We start from the raw sequence: 21,453 nt of genomic DNA, 5'->3' as shown, positions 1-21,453 counted from the left end.
ACCTTCTTAAATGGTGATCTAGAGGAAGAAATTTACATGAACCAACCTGATGGGTTTGCGGTTCCGGAAAAAGAAAAGAAGGTGTGTCGACTTGTTAAGTCCTTTTATGGACTAAAACAAGCACTCAAGCAATGACATGCAAAATTTGACCAAACAATGTTGTCAAATGGCTTTAACATTAATGAATGTAATAAATGTGTTTACATTAAGAACGTTCCAAATCATATAGTCATTGTTTGCTTATATATTGATGATATGCTAATAATGAGCAAAGACATTGCCGACATTCAAGCTACTAAGTGTATGCTTGCTAGTAAGTTTGATATGAAAGACTTAGGAGTTGCCGATGTAATTCGAGGAATTAAAATCCAGAGGACTCCTCAGGGTCTGGCTTTGTCTCAATCACATTACGTGAAAATGGTACTTGAAAAATTCAAACACTTGGAATTTAGAAGTGCAAGAACTCCAATTGACTTAAACCATCATCTTGTAAAGAATAAAGGTGAAAGCACGTCTCAATTCGATTGTGCTCGTGTGTTGGGAAGCTTAATGTATATCATGAACTGTACACTTCCTAATATAGCTTGTGCAATAAGTAAACTTAGTCGATTCATAAGTAATCACAACAAACATCACTGGGTGGCAATGAAACGAGTTCTAGGATATTTGAAATATACACAAGACTACACTTTGCACTATAATAAATATCCTGCGGTTATCGAACGATATAGTGATGCAAATTGGATAACCGGCTCAACAGAAACAAAGTCCACAAGTGGATATATTTTTACTATTGGTGGAGGAGCAGTATCTTGGAAGTCTTCCAAATAGACGTGCATCGCTCACTCTACAATGGAATCAAGTTTATAGCTTTGGATAAGGCTGGAAAAGAAGCTGAATGACTTCAAAATTTCTTAGAAGACATTCCGTTCTGGCCAAAACCTTTGGCTCCTATATGCATACATTGCGATAGTAAGGCTGCAATAGGACGGGCAGGGAGCGTTATGTATAACGAAAAGTCTCGTCATATACGACGAAGACATAAAATCGTTAGACAACTACTCTTAAGTGGAATTATCACTATTGATTATGTAAGATCAAAGGATAATGTGGCGGATCCACTTACAAAAGGCCTAACTAGAGAGGGAGTTGAGAAATCATCTAAGGGAATGGGACTATGTCCGAGGACAAGTCATCATGGCAGTAACTCTACCTAGAATTTTGGATATTCCGAGATCTAGGTTCAAGGAGCTCAAACAAAGTTGTGATTGACCGGTTCAACATTGTCAAAGTAAACTATTTGGTCCCTTCTCGTGATGAAGACAATGTTCAGTAACAAGGATAGAACTTTACACGTTCTTTAATGATTACCTAAGTTTGATATGGTATTTATCAAATAGTGTCAATCTAAAGGATTACACGTTTAGGAATCACCTATGTAAGTGTGAAGTGGAAGCCACTTCAATGAGAATTCTGTAAGGCCAATTCTCTACGCACTTATGAAACCAGGTGGTGTTCATGGCTTAAACAAACACAACAATGAGAACTAAAAGACGGTTAAGGGTTGGTTGTGTGACATATGGTTGTCTAGGTATACACTAAAGTTCGACGGTTCAAAGATATCAAATCCACCGATTGACCGACTATATCCGACATATGCTCACTACGGTAAGTTCAAAGGGAAACCTACTTATCCAGATGCAATTAATCCTTACTTGCAAATCACACAGCTTTCATCTATATTCATTCTTGTTACAGTCATTCTCATTCATGTGGGGGATTGTTGGACTTTAAGCCATTGGTCTTTAAAGATTAGAAGTATGAATTGGAAAATGGTGGGAAATGAAAAATTTGGAAAATTTGAATTAAGTGAGCTTTGTCAAGTGAACTTTGTCCCTCATTGGTGAGGGACAACTACATTTGTGTGTATAAATATAGGATCACTTCTTAGAGCTCTTAAAAAGAGTTGAAGAAAATGAAGCCTCGCGTCGTCGTTGTCGCTCGGCTCGGCTTCTGCTTCGGCTTCGGATTTGGATTTGTCAATCGATCGATGAGATTAATTTTTTGACAAAGTTTATTCAATTAATTATTTAAGAATTAATTAAGTGCCAGTCAGCTCATTAACGGAATTAACTGAAATCCAAAATGCTGAACTGGTTTTCCCCTTTGTACACATTATGAACAGACACCTCTTCCTTTCAAATATCTGTTCACATTATGAACAGATATCATACCTCTTCCGACAATTGCCTATAAATTCCGAGGCATAGCTTCATTTTCACACATTGAAAAAATATATAACTTCCTTCTGAAAATTTTGCATTCTACTTCGCAGTTTCTCTTTCAAATTCGTAAGTGTGATTTTGTTTCGTTCTTTGAGTTCGTTGGTATCCTGCAGTTTATATTGCCACTGTTGCAGGAAAGTTTATTCTGTTTCATCCTGGAAGGATTTAATCCACTACCTTGGCAACTTGTGAGGGGGTTAAAATTCCTTAAGGACACACAAGGAAATTGTAGACTCAGAATATTTTTTTATAGTTTACTGTTTTTCCAGTTTCTTCTAACATTTTTTTTTAATTTCTGTTTTAACACAGTAGCGACAACAAAAAATTGATTAACAATGAGCTTCTTGACTATCGTTTAGCAATAGATATGTATCATGAGGAATGGGTTGACGTTGACATCCCAAAAAGAAATTAGGAATTACAACGCAATAGAAATCTGCATTAAAAGAGCAAGCACTTCATTTTCCTTAGTGAGACCAAGGAGCTGCTATTCAACATGATGATGAGATCAATTGTAACAGTAATCTCTTCATTTGCTCCTAACTTCATATTATTTAAACTTAGACTTGTAATCTATCAAAGTGCCTTTACATGTATTTGTTAAATATTTAATTTTTTACACAAATAGGAGCAGCGTTTTATTAAATCTTAAAAATTTACGTCGGCTCTAGTGGGTACTTTAGTAATTCAGCTTTGACATTTGGTGCTTCTCACTTATAGTACAACATAATATGATGATACTAACATATAAGTCGTTCTAGTTTACTTCAAAAAAAGGAAGATTCATATTTGCTTCTTTACAATCCGAGGGTTTTCAATATATTCTCCATTATATTCTAGTTTATTTATACCATTATCATTAGGTAATTATCTCGTGTTTCCATTGTTATTACGCGTATTAAGATCCTTTTAAGAAAATAGAGATTAACCATCTACTTTTGAGTTTTAAATATGACATTCACGTTGAAGTTTCGTCAGAAGTCAAGGACAAAGAAGACTTTTTCAAAGGCCGAAATATTCGGGAGCCTCTAAACTGGCAATTTTTATTTAGTTCTCCTTAAACTTCACACGGTCTTTAATACTTCCGAACTATGATAGTCTTGACCTCCCTAGAAAATCTATGTGGCAGCACGTGTGTCACACTCTCATGGATTGTCAGCATCCGGGGGGTCGAGACTATGAAATTAACAAGTTCAGAAGGTATTAAAGATTATATGAATTTAAGCAGGAACTAAATAAAAATTGCCAGGTTCAGAAGGTCCCGAACTATTCTGATAAGTGCAAGAGTAGACCCAAAATACAAATAGCAAAATTGTTCAATTTCAAATATTACACAAATTAAATTTTTTTCCCTTTATTTCAGAAAACAAAACAAATTGTGTTAAAAGAAAAAAGAAAGGATAAAATAAAATGATTGAACAAAAAATTCAAATTTTAAGCAAAAAAAGGTGCGACAAAACACTCTCGCTTCTCTCTACTTTCTCTCTCTAGAATACAATATTGAAGTTACCATGTTCAGCCATCGAAAATGGCCAAAGGAAGGCCGGCGAAGAAGCAAAACAACAAGACAGCAGTGGCCATTGAGGCGATTGCCAAAAGGATTGGTGTAGCAGCTGCATGCAAGGAAGGTGAAGGAACGGAAGAGGAGTCAGACTGACCAAATTTTCCAAATCGGAGGAGTGGACCTAATACACCACTATCCGGTATAATTGTAAGCGGAACTATGCAGATGAGCAACAACCAGACCAAAGGAACTCCTCAATCAATGGTTCATGTACATGCATATGGAGATCAGCTTCAAAAGGAACAGATCGAACATGCAAGTGACAAGGTGACGGAGGTGCAAAAACCAACGGAGGAATATCAAGCAAAAGGACCTGAGAACAGGACATGGGCTAATCTAGTGGGAAACGATCGTTTTGGACTGCGAGGTATGAATCTCAGCTTTGTGGCTCCAATTGTGAAAAATGGGGAAACTATTGTGGAATTAGCAAAAAAATGAAGTGGAGAAGGAAACAGAGAAATGGCAGAATGCTATAATACTATATGTAGTAGGCAACACACCTACGATCGGAGCTCTGGAAAGATTCGTTGCTAGTCAATGGAATTTTGTGGCTAAACCAATGATATTTTACCATAATAAAGGATATTTTGTAATAAAATTCACTAATATGGAGGATAGAGATGCAATTCTGTTTTCTGTTCCTCATACGATAGGTAATAAACCTATAATCACTAAAGTTTGGACACCTGATTTTAACTTCAAGGATGAAATACTGAAAACTATTTCTCTGTGCGTCATTGCCAAATCTACCATTGAATTGCTAGAGTACTAATTCATTGAGTAGGATTGGGAGTGGGCTAAGGGTGCCATTATATGTTGATGATTGTACAACTAAAATGGAAAGAATATCGTATGCCAGAATTTTAATTGAAATGGATGTAACAGTACCACTACCAGAAGCTGTAATGGTGCAGGATCCAAATGGAAGAAAATTTAGTCAAAGATTGGAGTACATATGGTGTGGAAAGTGTTTGATGATTGGTCACAACTGTAATGATATAAGGCAACAGGAAAATGTAAAACCACCAAGGAGCAATGTGCAGAAGAAAGTATGGCAAATAAAAGGGAGGGCAGGGCAAATGCAGGAAAAAGAGAAAGAGAAAGAGATAACAACCAATACTGAAAACCAAATAATAGCAGGAGACAATTAAGGATGGAAGAAAGTTAAAGGAAAATCAACAGCAAAGCCAACATATGCAACAACTGAAGGAAGGATGAGTTTAACAAATGGCTTTAATATTCTCAACAAGCAGACTGAACAGGAACAACAATCTGATCAAGGTAGAATAATTGAGAGAGGACAATGTAGCAGGAATGAGAATACAGGAGTAGTGCAAAATCTATTCAATTAGCAATGAAACTAGTAGCTTGGAATATTAGGGGTCTTAATAAGAGTTTCAAGCAAAAGGAGTTAGGTAGATTTATTAATACAAATAAAATTATCCTTTTGGCTATATATAAGTTTAAAACAAATGAAGAAAAAGAATAGTAGTTTATGAAAAAGATTGCAGCAGGCTGGAGATGTGTTACAAATTATGATGGCAATAGGAACGGAATGTTATGGGTGATGTGGGATCCTAACAATGTTTAATTCAATGAATTGTAGAAAAGCAGTCAACTGATTCATAGGAAGGTGATTATTGGTACAGGCAGGGTACAATTCTACTTTACAGTTGTTTATGGTTTTCATAATGTGTTGAATATAGGAAAGTATTATGACGGGAACTAGAAGGGATCCAAAATAGAATTGATGGAGCATGGATAGCAATGGGAGATTATAATACAGTGATGGGAGTTGATGACAGGAAAAGTGAAAATCCAGTACAAGAAGTAGAAATAAGGGACTTTAAAGATTTCATGTTAAACAATGACATGAATGAACTAAAATATAGGGAGAAAAATTCACATGGACAAATAACTATGTGTAGAGTAAAATAGATAGAGCCATAGTCAATGCTAAATGGATGACAACAATGAAGCAAGTGGAAGTGGTGGTGATGGAGCCATTCATATTTGATCATACTCCTCTTTGTTTACAATTTGAGGAAACAGGTAAGGATGGTCCAAAGCCATATAGATTCTACAATTATGTTGATGAGCATCCAGAATTTCTAAAAGTGGCGGAAAAGGCATGGAATACAGTTAATAAATGGGAAGGAATGGAAAGAGTGTCGCAGAAACTTAAAGTAGTCAAGCTAGAACTGAAGAAGATGCATACAGAGGAGTTCAAAAAAGTTAGAGAGACAGTCCAAACAATTAGAAAGCAGTTGTAGGAAACACAAGAGAAGATGCAGGATCCAAATCATCAAACAGACTTATTTGATACTGAGAAGAAGCCAAGAGGGAACCTGGAGAAATGGGGAATGATTGAGGAGAGCATTTTGAGACAGAAATCAAGAACAAAATGGATGAAACTTGGGGATTCTAACAGTGCTTATTTCCATGCTTGTATGAAGAATAGAGTTTCTACAAATAATATTAAAGCCCTTGTGAATCAGGATGGTAAGCTACTGCAGAATGATCAAGAGGTGGAGGAGGAAGTTGTGGGATTTTATAAAAGGTTACTAGTGAATGTTGCTGAACAAATGCAAATGATCAACCCAACAACAATAAAAAATGGAACAATACTAATAAGAGATCAACAGATGAAGCTAATTGAACCAATATCCACACAGGAGATCTATAATGCAATGAAGAACATTGATAACAACAAAGCCCCAGGATGTGATGGTTTCAATTCATGTTTCTTTAAGAAAACATGGTCAATAGTAGGAGAAGAAGTAATTCAAGCAACAAAATAGTTTTTTGACACTGGAGAGATTGATAAGCCAATAAACTACATTGATGTGACATTGATCCCAAAAGTGAAGAGTCCAACCTCAATCAAAGAGTATAAATATCTTGTTGTACTGTGTTGTACAAGGTGATATCAAAGGTAATTACTACAAGGTTGCAGATGGTTATGGACAATCTCATTGATGTAAGTCAGGCTACATTCGTACCAGGAAGAGTTATATCTGACAATATAATTCTGAGTCATGAATTGGTAAAGGGCTATGGAAGGAAGGGCATTACTCCAAGATGTATGATCAAACTAGATATGTAAAAGGCTTATGACTCTTTGGAGTGGGGTTTTCTAAAGCAGGTCTTGATAACAATGAACTTCCCTGAAAGATTTGTGCAGTAGATCATAAAGTGCTTTTCTACTGTTTCATATTCTAGACAAATAAATGGCAGGACTACCTGTCCTTTTCCAGCAAGAAAAGGGCTAAGACAAGGGGATCCACTATATCCATTCTTGTTTGTCTTAGCTATAGATTACCTAAGCAGGCTACTCAGAACTTTGAAGAACCAACCTGATTTTAACTATCATCCAAGATGTGAGAAGCTGCAAATTATTCAATTAAGCTTTGCTGATGATCTGTTGTTATTCTTCAGGGGTGATGAAGTATCTATCCAGATGCTATATAATTGTTTCATGGAGGTTTCAAAGGTGTTAGGGTTGAAGGCAAATAAGAACAAAAGTTCTATATACTTTAGGGGTGTGAGCATAATTGTACAGCAAAATATTATGGAGAAGCTGGGGTTTCCTAAAGGAGAGATGCCTATAAGATATCTGGGAGTTCCATTAAGCATAAAAAGGATGTCAGTCATACAATTCCAACCACTGCTAGATAGGATGCTTGGCCGAATAACATCATGGACTACAAAATTCCTTTCATATGCTGGCAGGATCCAGTTGATTAAGAGTGTGCTGCTATCAATCCAAATATATTGGTCCCAAATATTTGTCTTCCCAAAGAAGGTGATCCATCTCATAGAAGCTATATGTAGGAAGTTCTTATAGACTGGGGGATTGATATAACTCAAGAATTCAAGCAATGTTTTAAAAATAAAATAGATACTTATTTAAGATTAAAAAAATTCTAGATTTATCTATATTATATTAAAGGATAGTAATGGATAATTATATTAAATAAAGTGGCAACTTAATTAAAAGCCATATGAAACTGGGAAAGGCAGAGCTATAAAATATATTGAAGCTAATCAAGCTTTATGGCTAGTGAAGAAGATTCTGAGGGCTAAGTAGTACATGATAGAGGCTGGGATCAACTTGGAAGAAACACTCGAGAAGAAGCACATAACTATCAGCAATATATACAAGATATTATGGAAGGATCACCAGAAGGTACATTTTGGAGGAAGCTGATATGTAATAATGGAGGAATGCCAAAGTGGACTTTTATATTGTACATGGCTATACTGGGCAAGCTAAATATACCAGAGATAGACTAGCAAGATGGGGAATAACAAATGAGCTACTATGTCCTATGTGTAATGTAGAAGAGGAAAGCTTGGAACACTTGTTCTTCAAGTGTTCATTTACAGCAGCTATTTGGAGTAAAATACTGCAGTGGATGGGGATTACAAGGCAAACGATAGAATGGAGTCAAGAAATAGAATGGGCATGCAGCAATGCAAAAAACATATCAGCAAATTCTGAAATCTAAAGAATAGCACTAGTAAGTTGTATCTATCACGTGTGGCAGGAGAAAAACCAGAGAATTTTTCAACTTAAGCAAAAGCAAGTAGGGATACTGATTAAGCAAACTATACAAATGATATGTGGAAGGGGCTATACGTTGTCAAGACTAAGAAGAAGGCTTGAAGAGTTGAATTTTTATCCATAAGGGAAGATGAAGTACTGACAATGTAATTAGAATTGTAAACTAATAGTCAGTAAGTAGGATAGAAGTTAGAATGAAACGAGTCTGGGAGGATGTCCAGATTCAGTGTTTGTTTGTTTTGAGCTGTAATTTCGTGCTTGGTAATAAAATATGATAATTAACAACAACAAAAAAATGATTGAGCAAAAAAAAAACATTTTGATTTTAAAATCAAATTGGATACGAGTTATGACACAAAAGTATCTGCACAAATATAAAAATCGTCACAACAAGAAATTTGAGCATTTGCTTGAATATTTGTAATCCATCAACTAAAAACACGAAGAACAAATTTTGTTTTATTTATTTAAATTTCTCAATACTCCTTGAAGTAACTTCTAGAATCCACCTAATAAAACAAAATTAAAAACAATCAATAACCTTCATTTATTTATTTTTTCAACCAAAATAATCAAAAGATAAAACAGAACAATTTACAAAGCCATTCGCCGTTGGGTCAACTGAATCGTTCCGACATCTAATTCCCGATCCATGGAGGATGGTACAATCAACGGAGCACGACGTACAACAATTCAAAGCCAAGTCAGCGACCTTGTGAAGCTCAACGACGGAGGCAAGCTCTTTGAAACAACAGTATCAACACTTCGCTCTGGTGGACCAGATTCTCTCTTATCTGCCTTATCAAACCGGAATTCCGACGAACCGGTTTTCATCGACCGGGACCCAGAAATCTTCTCGGCTCTCTTAGCTCTTCTCCGGTCTAATCGTCTCCCTTCGACCGCAAAACGATTCTCCAATCAAGAGCTCATCGACGAAGCTGCTTACTACGGAATTGAATCACAGCTCAGATCCGCACTCGCTCAGAGTCAACTCAGTGGAATCGACGCGTCACTCTTTTCGACCATCCGCCCCTCGTCTGACGGCGTTGTAACGGACTTTAACGCCGTTGATTCTGACGGCTCCGTTTGGGTAGCTCATGGAGGCAGGTTTCGGTCTACGATTGGAGTTTGACCCATACCGAATCTATTCGGACCCATCTTGATTACATCAGCTCGATTCGGAAGGTTGGACCCGATTTGGCGGTTGTCGGGTCTGAATTCGAGTCGGGGCTCCATTTTTATAGGCTAATGGACGTAGAGTTGGGTGTGTCGAATGGACCGACACTGCGTTGACTCGCCGAACTCTGCGTTTGCGGCCTTCGAGTGTCAGCATAGAGAGAATTGTTTTGAGTATCGACTAGTGTACGATGAAAGCGGTTTCAGAGTTGGGAAGGCAATCTGGGAATTCGGCGAAGTCAACAGTCGTCGGAAAGTTGACTTTTTTGCCAGAGATTAATGCATTAGTTGGCGTTTCTGTAACCGCCAGAGCTTTTGGGTATTCGGGTTACGTGCCGTTGTGGGACCCCATGTCAGGGGACGTTGTGTGGGAGACGAATGAACCCGGGTATGAAGGCAGAAAACTAGAATGAAAAGTTTATACATTTGATGAGTCTTCAATGGAGCTTATATAGAAAGGAAGTAACTAATTGTGCTAAGCTAACTCCTAGAAGGTAGGAAAATATAACCAGTACAAAAAATAAATTAACTATAAAAGCTAAAATCTAGTGGATACTAAACTGTAGCCTAAAATGACTGAACAAAGACCCATTCAAACCTAACAGCAGTAGTACTGTTACGCAACGTCTTCCTGATGTTCTTTGGAAGGGCAACGTAAGGCTAAGCAACCGATGTCAGTGCGGTTGTTGTCCGCCAATGAGGTCCCCTTCGCACGCTAGACTAGGTTGTCAGTGCCGTGTGGGAAAACCAATGTCAGGAGCAATTGTGGAAGCTGAGAGAGAATTGGGTTTTGAATGATGATGATGATTTTATTGATGACTGAAATGCTGATTACAAAGATGCGGTATCGAGGGGGAGAGACACCAGAAAAATGCTTGCTTGAAAATGTTTGATTGTTTGGTCCCCCTTAATAATGCTTAAAAAAAATAAACCAACATTACATGACTAGTCCTAATAAAGCTATAGAAGCACACTGAAATGGAAATGATGTAAACTAGCATATGATTACAATGAAAAGGACTTAGTTTATTACAAGGTAGAACTAAATCCGATGGCAGCAACTTTGTCTTGCGGGTCAGGGTCTGCGCACGCGTTGCTGTGGGCGTGCGCGACACTTGCTGTGTTGGCCTGAGGCTGGGCGCTGTTGCTTGGCATCAGGGTCTGTGCACGAAGCGCTGCTGGAATGGGCCTGCAGCTGGGCGCTGGCGAGGCATCAGGATCTGCGCGCGCGGCATTGTCAGGGCGCGCGGCGCTGTTGTCATTGGCCAGCCCTTGGGCGCTGGCGAGAGGCATCGGTGGGGCGACAGAGGCGCATGCGCGCTTGTCACTTGGCGCAGCCAAGACCACGGGGCCGACCATGGCGCTAGGCATTGTGAGGCTTGCTAGGCCGCCATGGGGCGTGTCTGGAAAGCAGCCCATGACATTCTCCCCCACCTGAGTTGGCGCCGTCCTCGGAGCCTTATGATGATGATGATGATGATGATGTTTCTGATGGTTGTTGGATGGGAGGTTTGCGCCCCTCTGTTCTGTGAGCTTGTTGTTGTAGCAACGCAATGATTTCATGCGGCTGACATGGAAGACTGGATGGATCTTTCACCAGGATGGAGTTTTCACCTGGTATGTGGACTTCCCAATGCGTTTTTCAATGGGCAGGGGCCCGATGTATTTTTGTTGCAGGCGAGGGTCATGGGTCCTTTCTGCAAACAAGTACCGCTTTGGGATGCATAGCATTACTTTGTCCCCTGTTTGATGTTGCGCAAAGCAAAGCTTTTGTTCGGTGAACCTTTTTGCCCGCTCTTGGGCTTTGACGAGATAGATCCGCACTATCCCCATGTTGCGCTCCCATTCGCTCGAGAAGTTGGCAGCTCGAGGAGATTTCGGCATGGTTGATGCATTCACCATTTGCGGGAGAAGCGGTTGTTGTCCGGTAACAATTTCAAAAGGGCTTTTGTTTGTATGATGGCTCTTTTGAGAATTGAAACACAGTTGAGCAGCATCCAGGAGCTTCACCCAATGCTTCTGTGATCCGGTTGCAAAGTTGCGGAGATATTCCTCCAGCATGTCATCGAACCGGTCTGTCTGGCCATCCGATGGTGGATAGATGTCTGAGTTGTGACTCAATGTTGACCCAAAGCACCTGAAAAGATGGGTCCAAAAGTTGCTAGTGAAGCTTGAGTCGCGCCTACTAACAATGTCTTTGGGCAGGCCCCAATGTTTGACAATGTGCGAGAAGAAGAGTCGAGCTGTATCTTCTGCTGATGCGTTTTGCGGGGCTGCTATGAAGGTTGTATAGTTTGAAAACTGATCTATGACAACCATGATGGATGCAAGATTACCGACTTGGGGCAATCCCGTGATGAATCTGAGGGAAACACTTTCCCATGGTCTCTGTGGGACATGTAATGGCTGCGAGGGTCCCGTCTGTGATGAGTGATCCGACTTGTCCTTGTGGCATGGCTGACACACGCTGAGGAGCGTCACCAGTCTTTTGAGGCCGATGACATGATGGCTAATTGTTGTTGTGAAGGGTAGCCGGAACCAGGGGTTCATGTCTGTTGACTACCTTCTCCAACTGCATGGCCGAGATGTTTTCAGCGGCCATCTTTATGGGAAAACATGGTATGGTGCAGGGCTTGGCCCCGTTTTCTCCCATCATCAGGAGCATGTTGGCATATGGTACCGGTATGGTGTTGGTTTGCCTTATGAACTCCAAACCTATTATGATGTCGAAGTCATCTATGATTACGATGCGCAGGTCGATGCTTCCTTTGTATGGGCCAAGTTTCACTGGGACATTTGTAGTTGTTCCACCCAATGTCTGGGGTGGTGAGTTGATAGCCTTGACGCGGCCTTTGCTCTTTTGCACAACAAGACCTAGGCGCTCTACTTGCGTTGATGACAAGTAGTTGTGGGTGGCACCTGTGTCTATCAATGCGTGAAGGGGCTTGCCGTTCACTTTCAATTCGACGAACATTAGGGTCCTCACTTGTTTAGGAGGCCTCTCGTCCATCGTTTCCTTCCCTTTCTTGGTGATTGGGACTGATGTTTTCTTAGGAGGACATGCACTGGTCCCCGCTAAGGCATGTGGGATAGAGCCAACAATTGCATTGAAGACGCCTACCTGGTCTTCTTCTGATGTGTCTGATGCGTCTGACTCATCCTCGACAGTCTGATGAGAATTGACCTTTATGTTTGGGCATTCATTGTTCCAATGTGCCCCGCCGCAATGACGGCATTCTGAGGGAGGCTTTCTCCCCTGATTGTTGTTGATGGATGCAACACTGTTGCTGTTGGAGGGAGGAGTCTTAGTTTTGGATGCACTCGATCTCCCCCACTTTTGCTTGGGCCACCATTGCTGGGATGGTTCCCGTTGAATCCCCCTCGGACAGACGGCTGGGGCCTGTCATTCTGAGTTCCCAAATGATAATCGCCAAGGCATTCTGCAGCTTGAATGGCCTTGGGTAGGGTGTCTACCCGTTGTCTCTGTAGTTCCATACGGGCATGAAGTTTCAAACCTTCTATGAATGCGAAGAGATTGTCTTTGTCCCCCATGTCGCGTATGTTTAGCATGAGTACGGAGAATTCGTGCACGTACTCCCGCACTGATTTGGTGTGGCTGAGGTCCCGTAGCTTTCTCCTTGCATTGTATTCCACATTTTCGGGGAAGAACTGTAGGCGTATGGCTACCTTCAATTCATCCCATGTTTGGAGAGTATCTTCACCAGCCTTGATGGCTTCGTATTTGACCCGCCACCAAAGTTTGGCATCGCCCTGAAGATACATGGCAGCGGTCGCTACCTTTTTGGATTCTTCCAAATGGCCCACGGCATCGAAGTATTGTTCGATGTCGAAGATGAAGTTTTCCACTTCTTTAGCATCCCGGGATCCGTCGTATGGCTTTGGCTCCTGTATCTTAAGCTTTTGTGGAATGGGGGTGAGGTTTGCTGCAACCCTGATGTGGTTGTCGCCTCCTCGAAGTAGGCTCTGTAGGGCAGCATTGACAACATTGAGCTTGCCTATCAAGTCGTCTATGGTTTGTTGCATGGCAGTTAGTCTGTCTGCCTCTTGTTGCTGATGGGCTAAATCGTCGGCACACTCCTGTTGGAGGTCCTCAAATTTTCCATGAATATTGGCAGTTTCGATGGCTGCCGTTTGTCGGTCATCGTCAGAGTCACGACTGATATTTGCAATGTCATTTTCGGCCTACCGCATTCGGCGGTCCAGGTCGTCCAACCTTTGCACTAGGTTGTTGTTTTGATCAGGCACCGTATCCACGATGGGTCGTAATCGGTCAACCGTCTCTTCTAGGGTTGCTAGACGCTCCCCATGATTTACCATGGTCAGAAATGGTGATAATGGCAAATGTGTTCCCTCATCCGATGTCGAGTCTAGGCTCTGATACCAACTGTTACGCAACGCCTTCCTGATGTTCTTTGGAAGGGAAACGTAAGGCTAAGCAACCGATGTCAGTGCGGTTGCTGTCCGCCAATGAGGTCCCCTCCGCACGCTAGACTAGGTTGTCAGTGCTGTGCGAGAAAACCAATATCATGAGCAATTGCGGAAGCTGAGAGAGAATTGGGTTTTGAATGATGATGATGATTTTATAGATGACTGAAATGCTGATTACAAAGATGCGGTGTCGAGGGGGAGAGACACCAGAAAAATGCTTGCTTGAAAATGTTTGATTGTTTGGTTCCCCTTAATAATGCTTAAAAAAAACCAACATTACATGACTAGTCCTAATAAAGTTGTAGAAGCACACTGAAATGGAAATGATGTACACTAGCCTATGATTACAATGAAAAGGACTTAGTTTATTACAAGGTAGAACTAAATCCAATGGCAGCAACTTTGTCTTGCGGGTCAGGGTCTGCGCGCGCGTTACTGTGGGCGCGCGTGACACTTGCTGTGTTGGCCTGAGGCTGGGCGCTGGTTCTTGGCATCAGGGTCTGTGCACGAGGCGCTGCTGGAATGGGCCTGCAGCTGGGCGCTGGCGAGGCATCAGGATCTGCGCGCGCGGCATTGTCAGGGCGCGCGGCGCTGTTGTCATTGGCCAGCCCTTGGGCGCTGGCGAGAGGCATCGGTGGGGCGACAGAGGCGCATGCGCGCTTGTCACTTGGCTCAGCCAAGACCACGGGGCCGACCATGGCGCTAGGCATTGTGAGGCTTGCTAGGCCGCCATGGGGCGCGGCCAAGGGGTCATGGGGCGTGTCTGGAAAGCAGCCCATGACAGTACATGCGCTATTATGCCCCCTCAAGTTAGGCTTGAAGATACAACACGTGACTTGGGAAGCATGTGTTGGAAGGTCGGCTTGGACAATGGTTTGGTGAATGGATCCGCAAGTTGATCAGCAGAGTGGATATGCGATATGCGGACTAGGCCAATGCGGACTTGGTTACGAACAAAGTGAAGATCAACCTCAAGGTGTTTCATTTTTGTATGATGTACTGGATTCTCAGCAATGTAAGTGACCCCAAGGTTATCACAAAGTATTGTAGGAGCAGCAGAGAGCGTCACATGAAGATCTTTGAGCAAGTGTGTGATCCAGTTTGTTTCAGATAAGGCAGAAGCAACGACACGATACTCTGCCTCAGTTGAGGAGCAAGAGATAGTACGTTGCTTACGAGAACACTAGGAGCTAGGCATCGTGCCTAGATAAACAATATAACCATAGATGGAGCGGCGATCATTGATATCACCTGCCCAATCGGGATCAGCATATGTATACAGAGCAGTTGAAAGTTATGGGGAAATACGAATACCATGTTGGGATGTTTCTTTAAGATACCGAAGGATCCGTTTAACTGCCTTCCAATTAATCACGGATGGAGAGGTGTTGAACTGAGTTAGCTTGTTTACCGAATAGGTGATGTCAGGTCGGGTAAACGAAAGGTACTAAAACTTACCAAACACAGATCTGTACTCTTTGCCATCAGTTTTGGGTGCTCCGTCATCAAGCAGTAGTTTCGTGGACGTGCTCATGGGTGACTGAACACCTTTGCAGTCTTGCATCTGAGTGTCATGTAACACCTCCTGTATATACTTAGATTGACTGAGAAACAAACCGTCGGCATCTCTGTATACCTCAATGCCCAAGAAATAGTACAGTAAGCCAAGATACTTTAGAGAAAACCTTTTCAAAAAAGAGGTAATTACATGTTGAATGAGTGTTTCATTACTGCCCGTGAGTATGAGGTCATCCACATATATCAGAACATAAATAGTAACTTCCAGATTGTGCAGAACAAAAAGAGAATTATCACACTGCGACATTTGGAACCCCATTTGAATCAATGAATCAGTGAGTGCATCGTACTAGGCCTTAGGAGCTTGTCAAAGTCCATAAATGGCCTTCCTGAGATGGCAAACATAGTCAGGATGATCTAGATTTTCGTAGCCGGGAGGTTGTGACATATATACATCTTCATGAAACTTCCCTTGAAGAAATGCATTGTTGACATCTATCTGATATAATGCCCAATTATTATGTACAGCAAGAGTGAGTACTGTCCGAATGGTGGTGGGTTTAACAACCGGACTAAATGTCTTGTGAAAATCAACCCCGCCTTTGGGTGAACCCTTTTGCAACTAAACGTGCTTTGTACCTATCAATGGATCCATCAGAGTTAGTTTTAATTCTAAACAACCACTTACAAGGGACAACGTTTCTGGTGCTGTCTGGGGGAACTAATTCCCAAGTCTGGTTTTTCATCAATGCATCAAATTCAGCATTCATAGCGGCTCTCCAATTTGAATATTTTTGTGCTTCCTTGTGAGTTACAGGTATTGGATGTGTTCATAGCGGCTCTCCAATTTGAATATTTTTGAAGATGTTGTTTTCAGACCTCGTTACTACACGATTTGGCTCTATTTGTGGAACTTGAACAATGGGATCAGTGGGTCGGGACAAACTGTGTGATGAGTTTGGGCGACGCCAATAAATGTGAGTAATTGATGGTCGGCAACTGGAAGAGATAGGTTGAGTAGAGGGGGAAGGGGGTTGGCTCAGGAAGACGAAGTGGGGCTATATGTTTTCAGTAGCAGGTGATTGTCGTACAATAGAAGCAGAAGATAAAGAAGCAGTTTGAATGTTACCTGGGTCATGAGTTGCAGATTGATCTGGATGTGGGTTGTTTCCCTGTGCGGCACGAAGTGAGCATACATCTTGGCGTGTATCTCGCATCAACGGAATAGTAGGGGGCAGCGGAGTTATAGTTGGATCAACTGTATTTAGTGGTTGACAGAAAATAGAAGGATTACTCTAATCTAAAAAAGTTTCCCAATGTAAAGATGAGAAGTTCTGTTATAACTGAGAAAATATATTTTCAAATGGAAAAATATCTTCTAAAAATTTTACATCCCGCGATAGAAATATTTTAGAACTCGTGGGTTCAAAGCACTGATGCGAATGATGAGTGATGGAGAATCCTAGATAAACACAAGGTTTTGAATATGGTGCTAATTTATTTTGGGCATATGGCTGGAGCCATGGGTAGCAAAGACAACCAAACGTACGAAGAGAGTCATAAGCTGGTTTCTCATTGAGTAGAACTTCAAAAGGTGACTTGTTACCAAGTGTGCTTGTGGGTAGTCGGTTTACGAGATAGGCTACATGATGACAAACAAATGTTCAAAAATTGGATGGTAAAGCAGCTTGATGAAGTAGCGTTTTGGTTGTCTCAATAAGGTGTCGATGACGTCTTTCAGCCATAGCAACCCTTTGAGGTGTGTGTGGTGGAGAAACAAGGTGTTGTATACCATTGGAGTTGAGGTACGGTTCTATGATTTGATATTCTCCTCCTCTGTCAGTGTAAAGGGTGAGTATTTTGTGACCAAAATGTTTTTCAAGCACAAGATGTATGCTTTGGAAAATTTTTTAAACTTCACTTTTGTTTTTCATTGTGTATAACCAAATGTATTTGCTATACTGATCAACAAAACGACAATAGTATCTCTTTTTATCAATTGAAACCACTGGAGAGGGGCCCCATTGATCGCTGTAAATTGTTTCTAATGGATATTTGCTGCACAAGGTGTTTGCATAAAAGGGAAATCTGTGAACCTTATTGCAGCAACAAGAATTACAATAAGTAAATTTATCTTTCAAAGAATATGGAAGACTGGAACTACTTAAAATAGAAAATAAAACTCGAGAATGGGGGTGGCCCAATCTTTGATGCCACAGATGTAAGGAAGGGCCAGCAATGGCTACATTTATGGTAGGGCGAGACAGTGACAGTCATTCATAGAGTCCTGCTTTATTCGGGCCGTACAGAAGAGGTCTTTCTGTAGTCAGATCCTTAACAAAAAAAATTTAAAGGAAAAATATCTATTGAGATTAGGTTGTCTTTGCAAAATTGAAAAATAGAAATAAGCTTGCGCTTGATAGCTGGAGCACACAAAATATTAGAAAGTTTGAAGTCATTATTTGATGCATGTAAATGAGTAGTACCAGTTTGAGTAATTGGAATCCCATTACCATTAACCATTGTTACTTCCTCAATCCCTTTAAAGTCTTGAACATTGTGAAGGGAAGTAGCGTCAGAAGTAATGTGATGAGAGACACCTGAGTCGAGAATCCAGGGGTCACTTGGTGGTGTTTGTGCAACAAAATTCGCCTTTGCTTCAAAGTGGTTATGGGAACGTGAGCGACACACATTTGTTGTATGGCCAAAGCGGTCACATAGTTGACAGCGAACCCGTGGGGGTTGAACAGATTGGTTAGGAAAGTTGCGCCAGTGTGGATAAGCGTTTTGATTGGACTGCCTATTTGGGGTACGCCAGCTATTGTTATTGTTTGGTGGGCGTCGATTGTTGCATGGAGTTGGTGAAGAATTCGTGACGCGTTGAGCAACAACTGATGTGACTTGTGTGGTAGTTTTCTTAAGGTCCTCATGTTTGAGAAATATCTCATGTTCAAGGAGCTTTTAAAGAAGTTCCTTATAACTGATTGGAGAGTTGTGTGCCCGTATGGCTGTGGAGATCTCACGAAACTCTGGGCCGAGTCCACTCAGTATTTTCACCATAAGTTCTTCATTAGAGACAGGAGAACATGTTGTGGCAAGTTCATCAGAGAGAGATCGAATCTCTCGCAGGTATTCAGCAATCGATTTGGTGTCTTTGGTGAGACGACTGAGATGGTGACGGAGACTAAAGATGCGAGTTTGCGATTTGTTCGCAAAGGAAGTGTGGAGTTGATCCCAAGGCAGATTTAGAGTTGGCTGCAAAAGCGACAGTGGATGCAATGGTGGCATCAACAGATACCATTAGAGCATTTTGGATCAGTTTATCTTGATGAAACCAATCCTTATACTCCAGATTGGGTGTCTCAGGGCTGTTGGTGGTCACTGTTGTCGGAGGAGATGGCGTAGAGCCATCAAGATGACCATAGAGGTCATGACCATGGAGTAGCATGGCAATTTGGGCCTTCCATGTAGTGAAATTATGGTTGCCAGACAATTTAATGGGCAACTGAGATGATGGGTTGAATTGGATTAAATGTTTGAACACAGTGGTGTTGTCAGCATTAGCAACTGGTGTAGAGGAACCCATTTTTGCAGAGGAAAAAAAGAGAGGATTCGGATAGTTTACTCGTTAGAGTGTTGTTTTAGCTCTGAGACCATATGAAGGCAGAAAACTAGAATGAAAAGTTTGTATATTTGATGAGCCTCCAATGGAGTTTATATACAAAGGAAGTAACTAATTATGCTAAGCTAACTCCTAGAAGGTAGGAAAATATAACCAGTACAAAAAATAAATTAATTGTAAAAGCTAAAATCCAGTGGATACTAAACTATAGCCTAAAGTTACTGAACAAAGACCCACTCAAACCTAACAGCAGTAGTACATGCGCTATTACCGGGTTGGGTCGGAGCAGCCGGTTTGGTGATTCATTTGCTGACATTGACTTTGATCGGGACGAATTGACAATGTTCAAGATATGTTCAAAGTCTGGTGATTTGGTAGTGGCTAATCTTCGTAAATTGAATGAAGATCCATGGGTGTATTTAGAAGAGAAAAATCCATGTATGAGGCATGTTGCAAGTGTTGAATATGTCAGAAGTTCGTCCCACATCGGTGGGGGACTTCATTTGGGGGAAAATTTCACCCTATAAAAGAAGGTCTAATGTTTAGGATTTAAATACACCTCTCATTTGCCTTCTCACCTTCTTAAGGAATTTGTATCTTCTCTCTTTAGTATTATTTCACTTGTATTTTTGGAGTGGAATAAAATATTGGTTGTGTCCAAGGAAGTAGGCAAAATTGGATGAACCTTGTAAATTCTGATGTTCCTTTTATTGTTGCTTTATTGTCTTATTTATTATTTAGTGACTGCCATAATTTTTGGTATAGTAGTTGTGACTTATTCACACTATATACATTTGGCTTCCGCAACAATTGATATCAAAGCCAAAGTACTGTCTAAATATGCTCTGTGGTTGCAGCATAGTCTGATCTTCCACATCAGAAAAGATTTATCTTGGTAACTGAGTCAAGGTTCTATCTGAGTATGCTCTGTGGTTGCAGCTTAGTCTGATTTTTCACACCTGAAAAGAAATAATCTTGATTCGTGTCGTCAGCTATTAAATAATATTTGTGTCAAAGATGGAAGACAATAAACAAGAAGAATCTACATCAGGTGTTAACAATACGTCATCATTGGCATCTTCGCTTATGACAAGAATTGTGTCAAATGCAAAATTTGCGGTAGAAATTTTTGACGGGTCAGGACATTTTGGAATGTGGCAAGGCGAGGTTCTAGATGTCCTTTTTCAACAAGGGCTAAATCTTGCCATTGAAGAAAAAAGACCAGATGTTATTGGAGAAGAAGATTGGAGAATTATCAATCGTGTTGTTTGCGGTACCATTCGATCCTACCTTGCTAGAGAGCAGAAATATCCATACACAAAGGAAACTTCTACAAGTAAATTATGGAAAACACTAGAGGATAAATTTTTGAAGAAAAATAGTCAAAATAAATTGTACATGAAGAAGAGATTGTTTCGCTTCACCTTTGTTCCTGGTACTACGATGAATGAACATATCACCAGTTTCAATAAGTTGGTCACAGATTTGCAAAATATGAATGCAACTTTTGATGATGGTGACTTGGCCTTGATGTTTTTGGGGTCACTTCCTGATGAGTACGAGCACCTTGAAACTACTCTACTCCATGGGAATGACAAAATTTCTCTCTGAGAAGTTTGTTCGACTTTGTACATCTATAAACAAAGAAAGGGAGAAAAACAGAAGGGTGGAGAAGGAGAAGCACTGGTTGTGAGGGGTCGTCCTCAAAATCAAACGAGGACAAAGAAAGGAAGATCCAAGTCAAGATCTAGACCCAGAAAAGATGAATGTGCATTTTGTCGAGAAAAGGGGCACTGGAAGAAAGACTGTCCGATGCTGAAGAATAAAGCCAAATATAACAATGGAAATGCCATTATGGATTCAAATGTAGCTGATGGTGATGATTCAGACTTCTCATTAGTTACAACAGAGTCATCAACATCATCAAACATACGGTTGATGGACTCGGCTTGTAACTATCATATGTGTCCCAACAGGGACTGGTTCGTGGATTTTCAAGAAGGAGAATATGGAGTCGTCCACACAGCGGATAACAACCCTCTTACCTCATATGGCATTGGTTCAACACGATTAAGGAACCGTGATGGAATGATCAGAACATTAACAGATGTTCGATATGTACCGGGTTTGAAGATAAATCTCATCTCTGTGGGAGCCCTAGAATCAAAAGGGTTCAAAATTATTGCAGAAAATGGAGTGATGAAAGTATGCTCCGGTGCACTAGTGGTAATGAAGGCCAATCGGAAGAACAATAACATGTACCGTTATCGCG

At 40.9% G+C, this 21,453-nt stretch overlaps 1 protein-coding gene across 1 annotated transcript; it reads right to left on the bottom strand.

The window, feature by feature from the left end:
* Window positions 1–14,846: 14,846 nt before the first annotated feature.
* LOC142162251 (uncharacterized) lies at window positions 14,847–19,145 on the bottom strand. Its single transcript, XM_075218585.1, has 7 exons — window positions 18,858–19,145; window positions 18,617–18,814; window positions 18,046–18,517; window positions 16,651–16,817; window positions 15,963–16,058; window positions 15,500–15,857; window positions 14,847–15,178 (listed from the first exon to the last, which is right to left on the bottom strand). The coding sequence occupies exons 1-7, from the start codon at window positions 19,143–19,145 to the stop codon at window positions 14,847–14,849; spliced, it is 1,911 nt and encodes a 636-aa protein (XP_075074686.1).
* Window positions 19,146–21,453: the final 2,308 nt, after the last annotated feature.

This window comes from Nicotiana tabacum, chromosome 1 (genome assembly GCF_000715075.1).
Source record: "Nicotiana tabacum cultivar K326 chromosome 1, ASM71507v2, whole genome shotgun sequence".
In the NCBI taxonomy this organism is placed as follows: Eukaryota; Viridiplantae; Streptophyta; class Magnoliopsida; order Solanales; family Solanaceae; genus Nicotiana; species Nicotiana tabacum.
This window is presented reverse-complemented; position numbering and strand designations above follow the sequence as displayed.

Bases quoted from the DNA above. Each gene is read 5' to 3' on its own strand.
- LOC142162251 (XM_075218585.1), bottom strand. From the start codon at position 19,145: ATGGGTTCCTCTACACCAGTTGCTAATGCTGACAACACCACTGTGTTC. The intron at 18,815-18,857 runs GTATCTGTTGAT...TCGCTTTTGCAG, and splicing joins TGATCCAAAATGCTCTAATG to CCAACTCTAAATCTGCCTTG. The intron at 15,858-15,962 runs GTTTGCCATCTC...CAAATGTCGCAG, and splicing joins ATCTAGATCATCCTGACTAT to TGTGATAATTCTCTTTTTGT.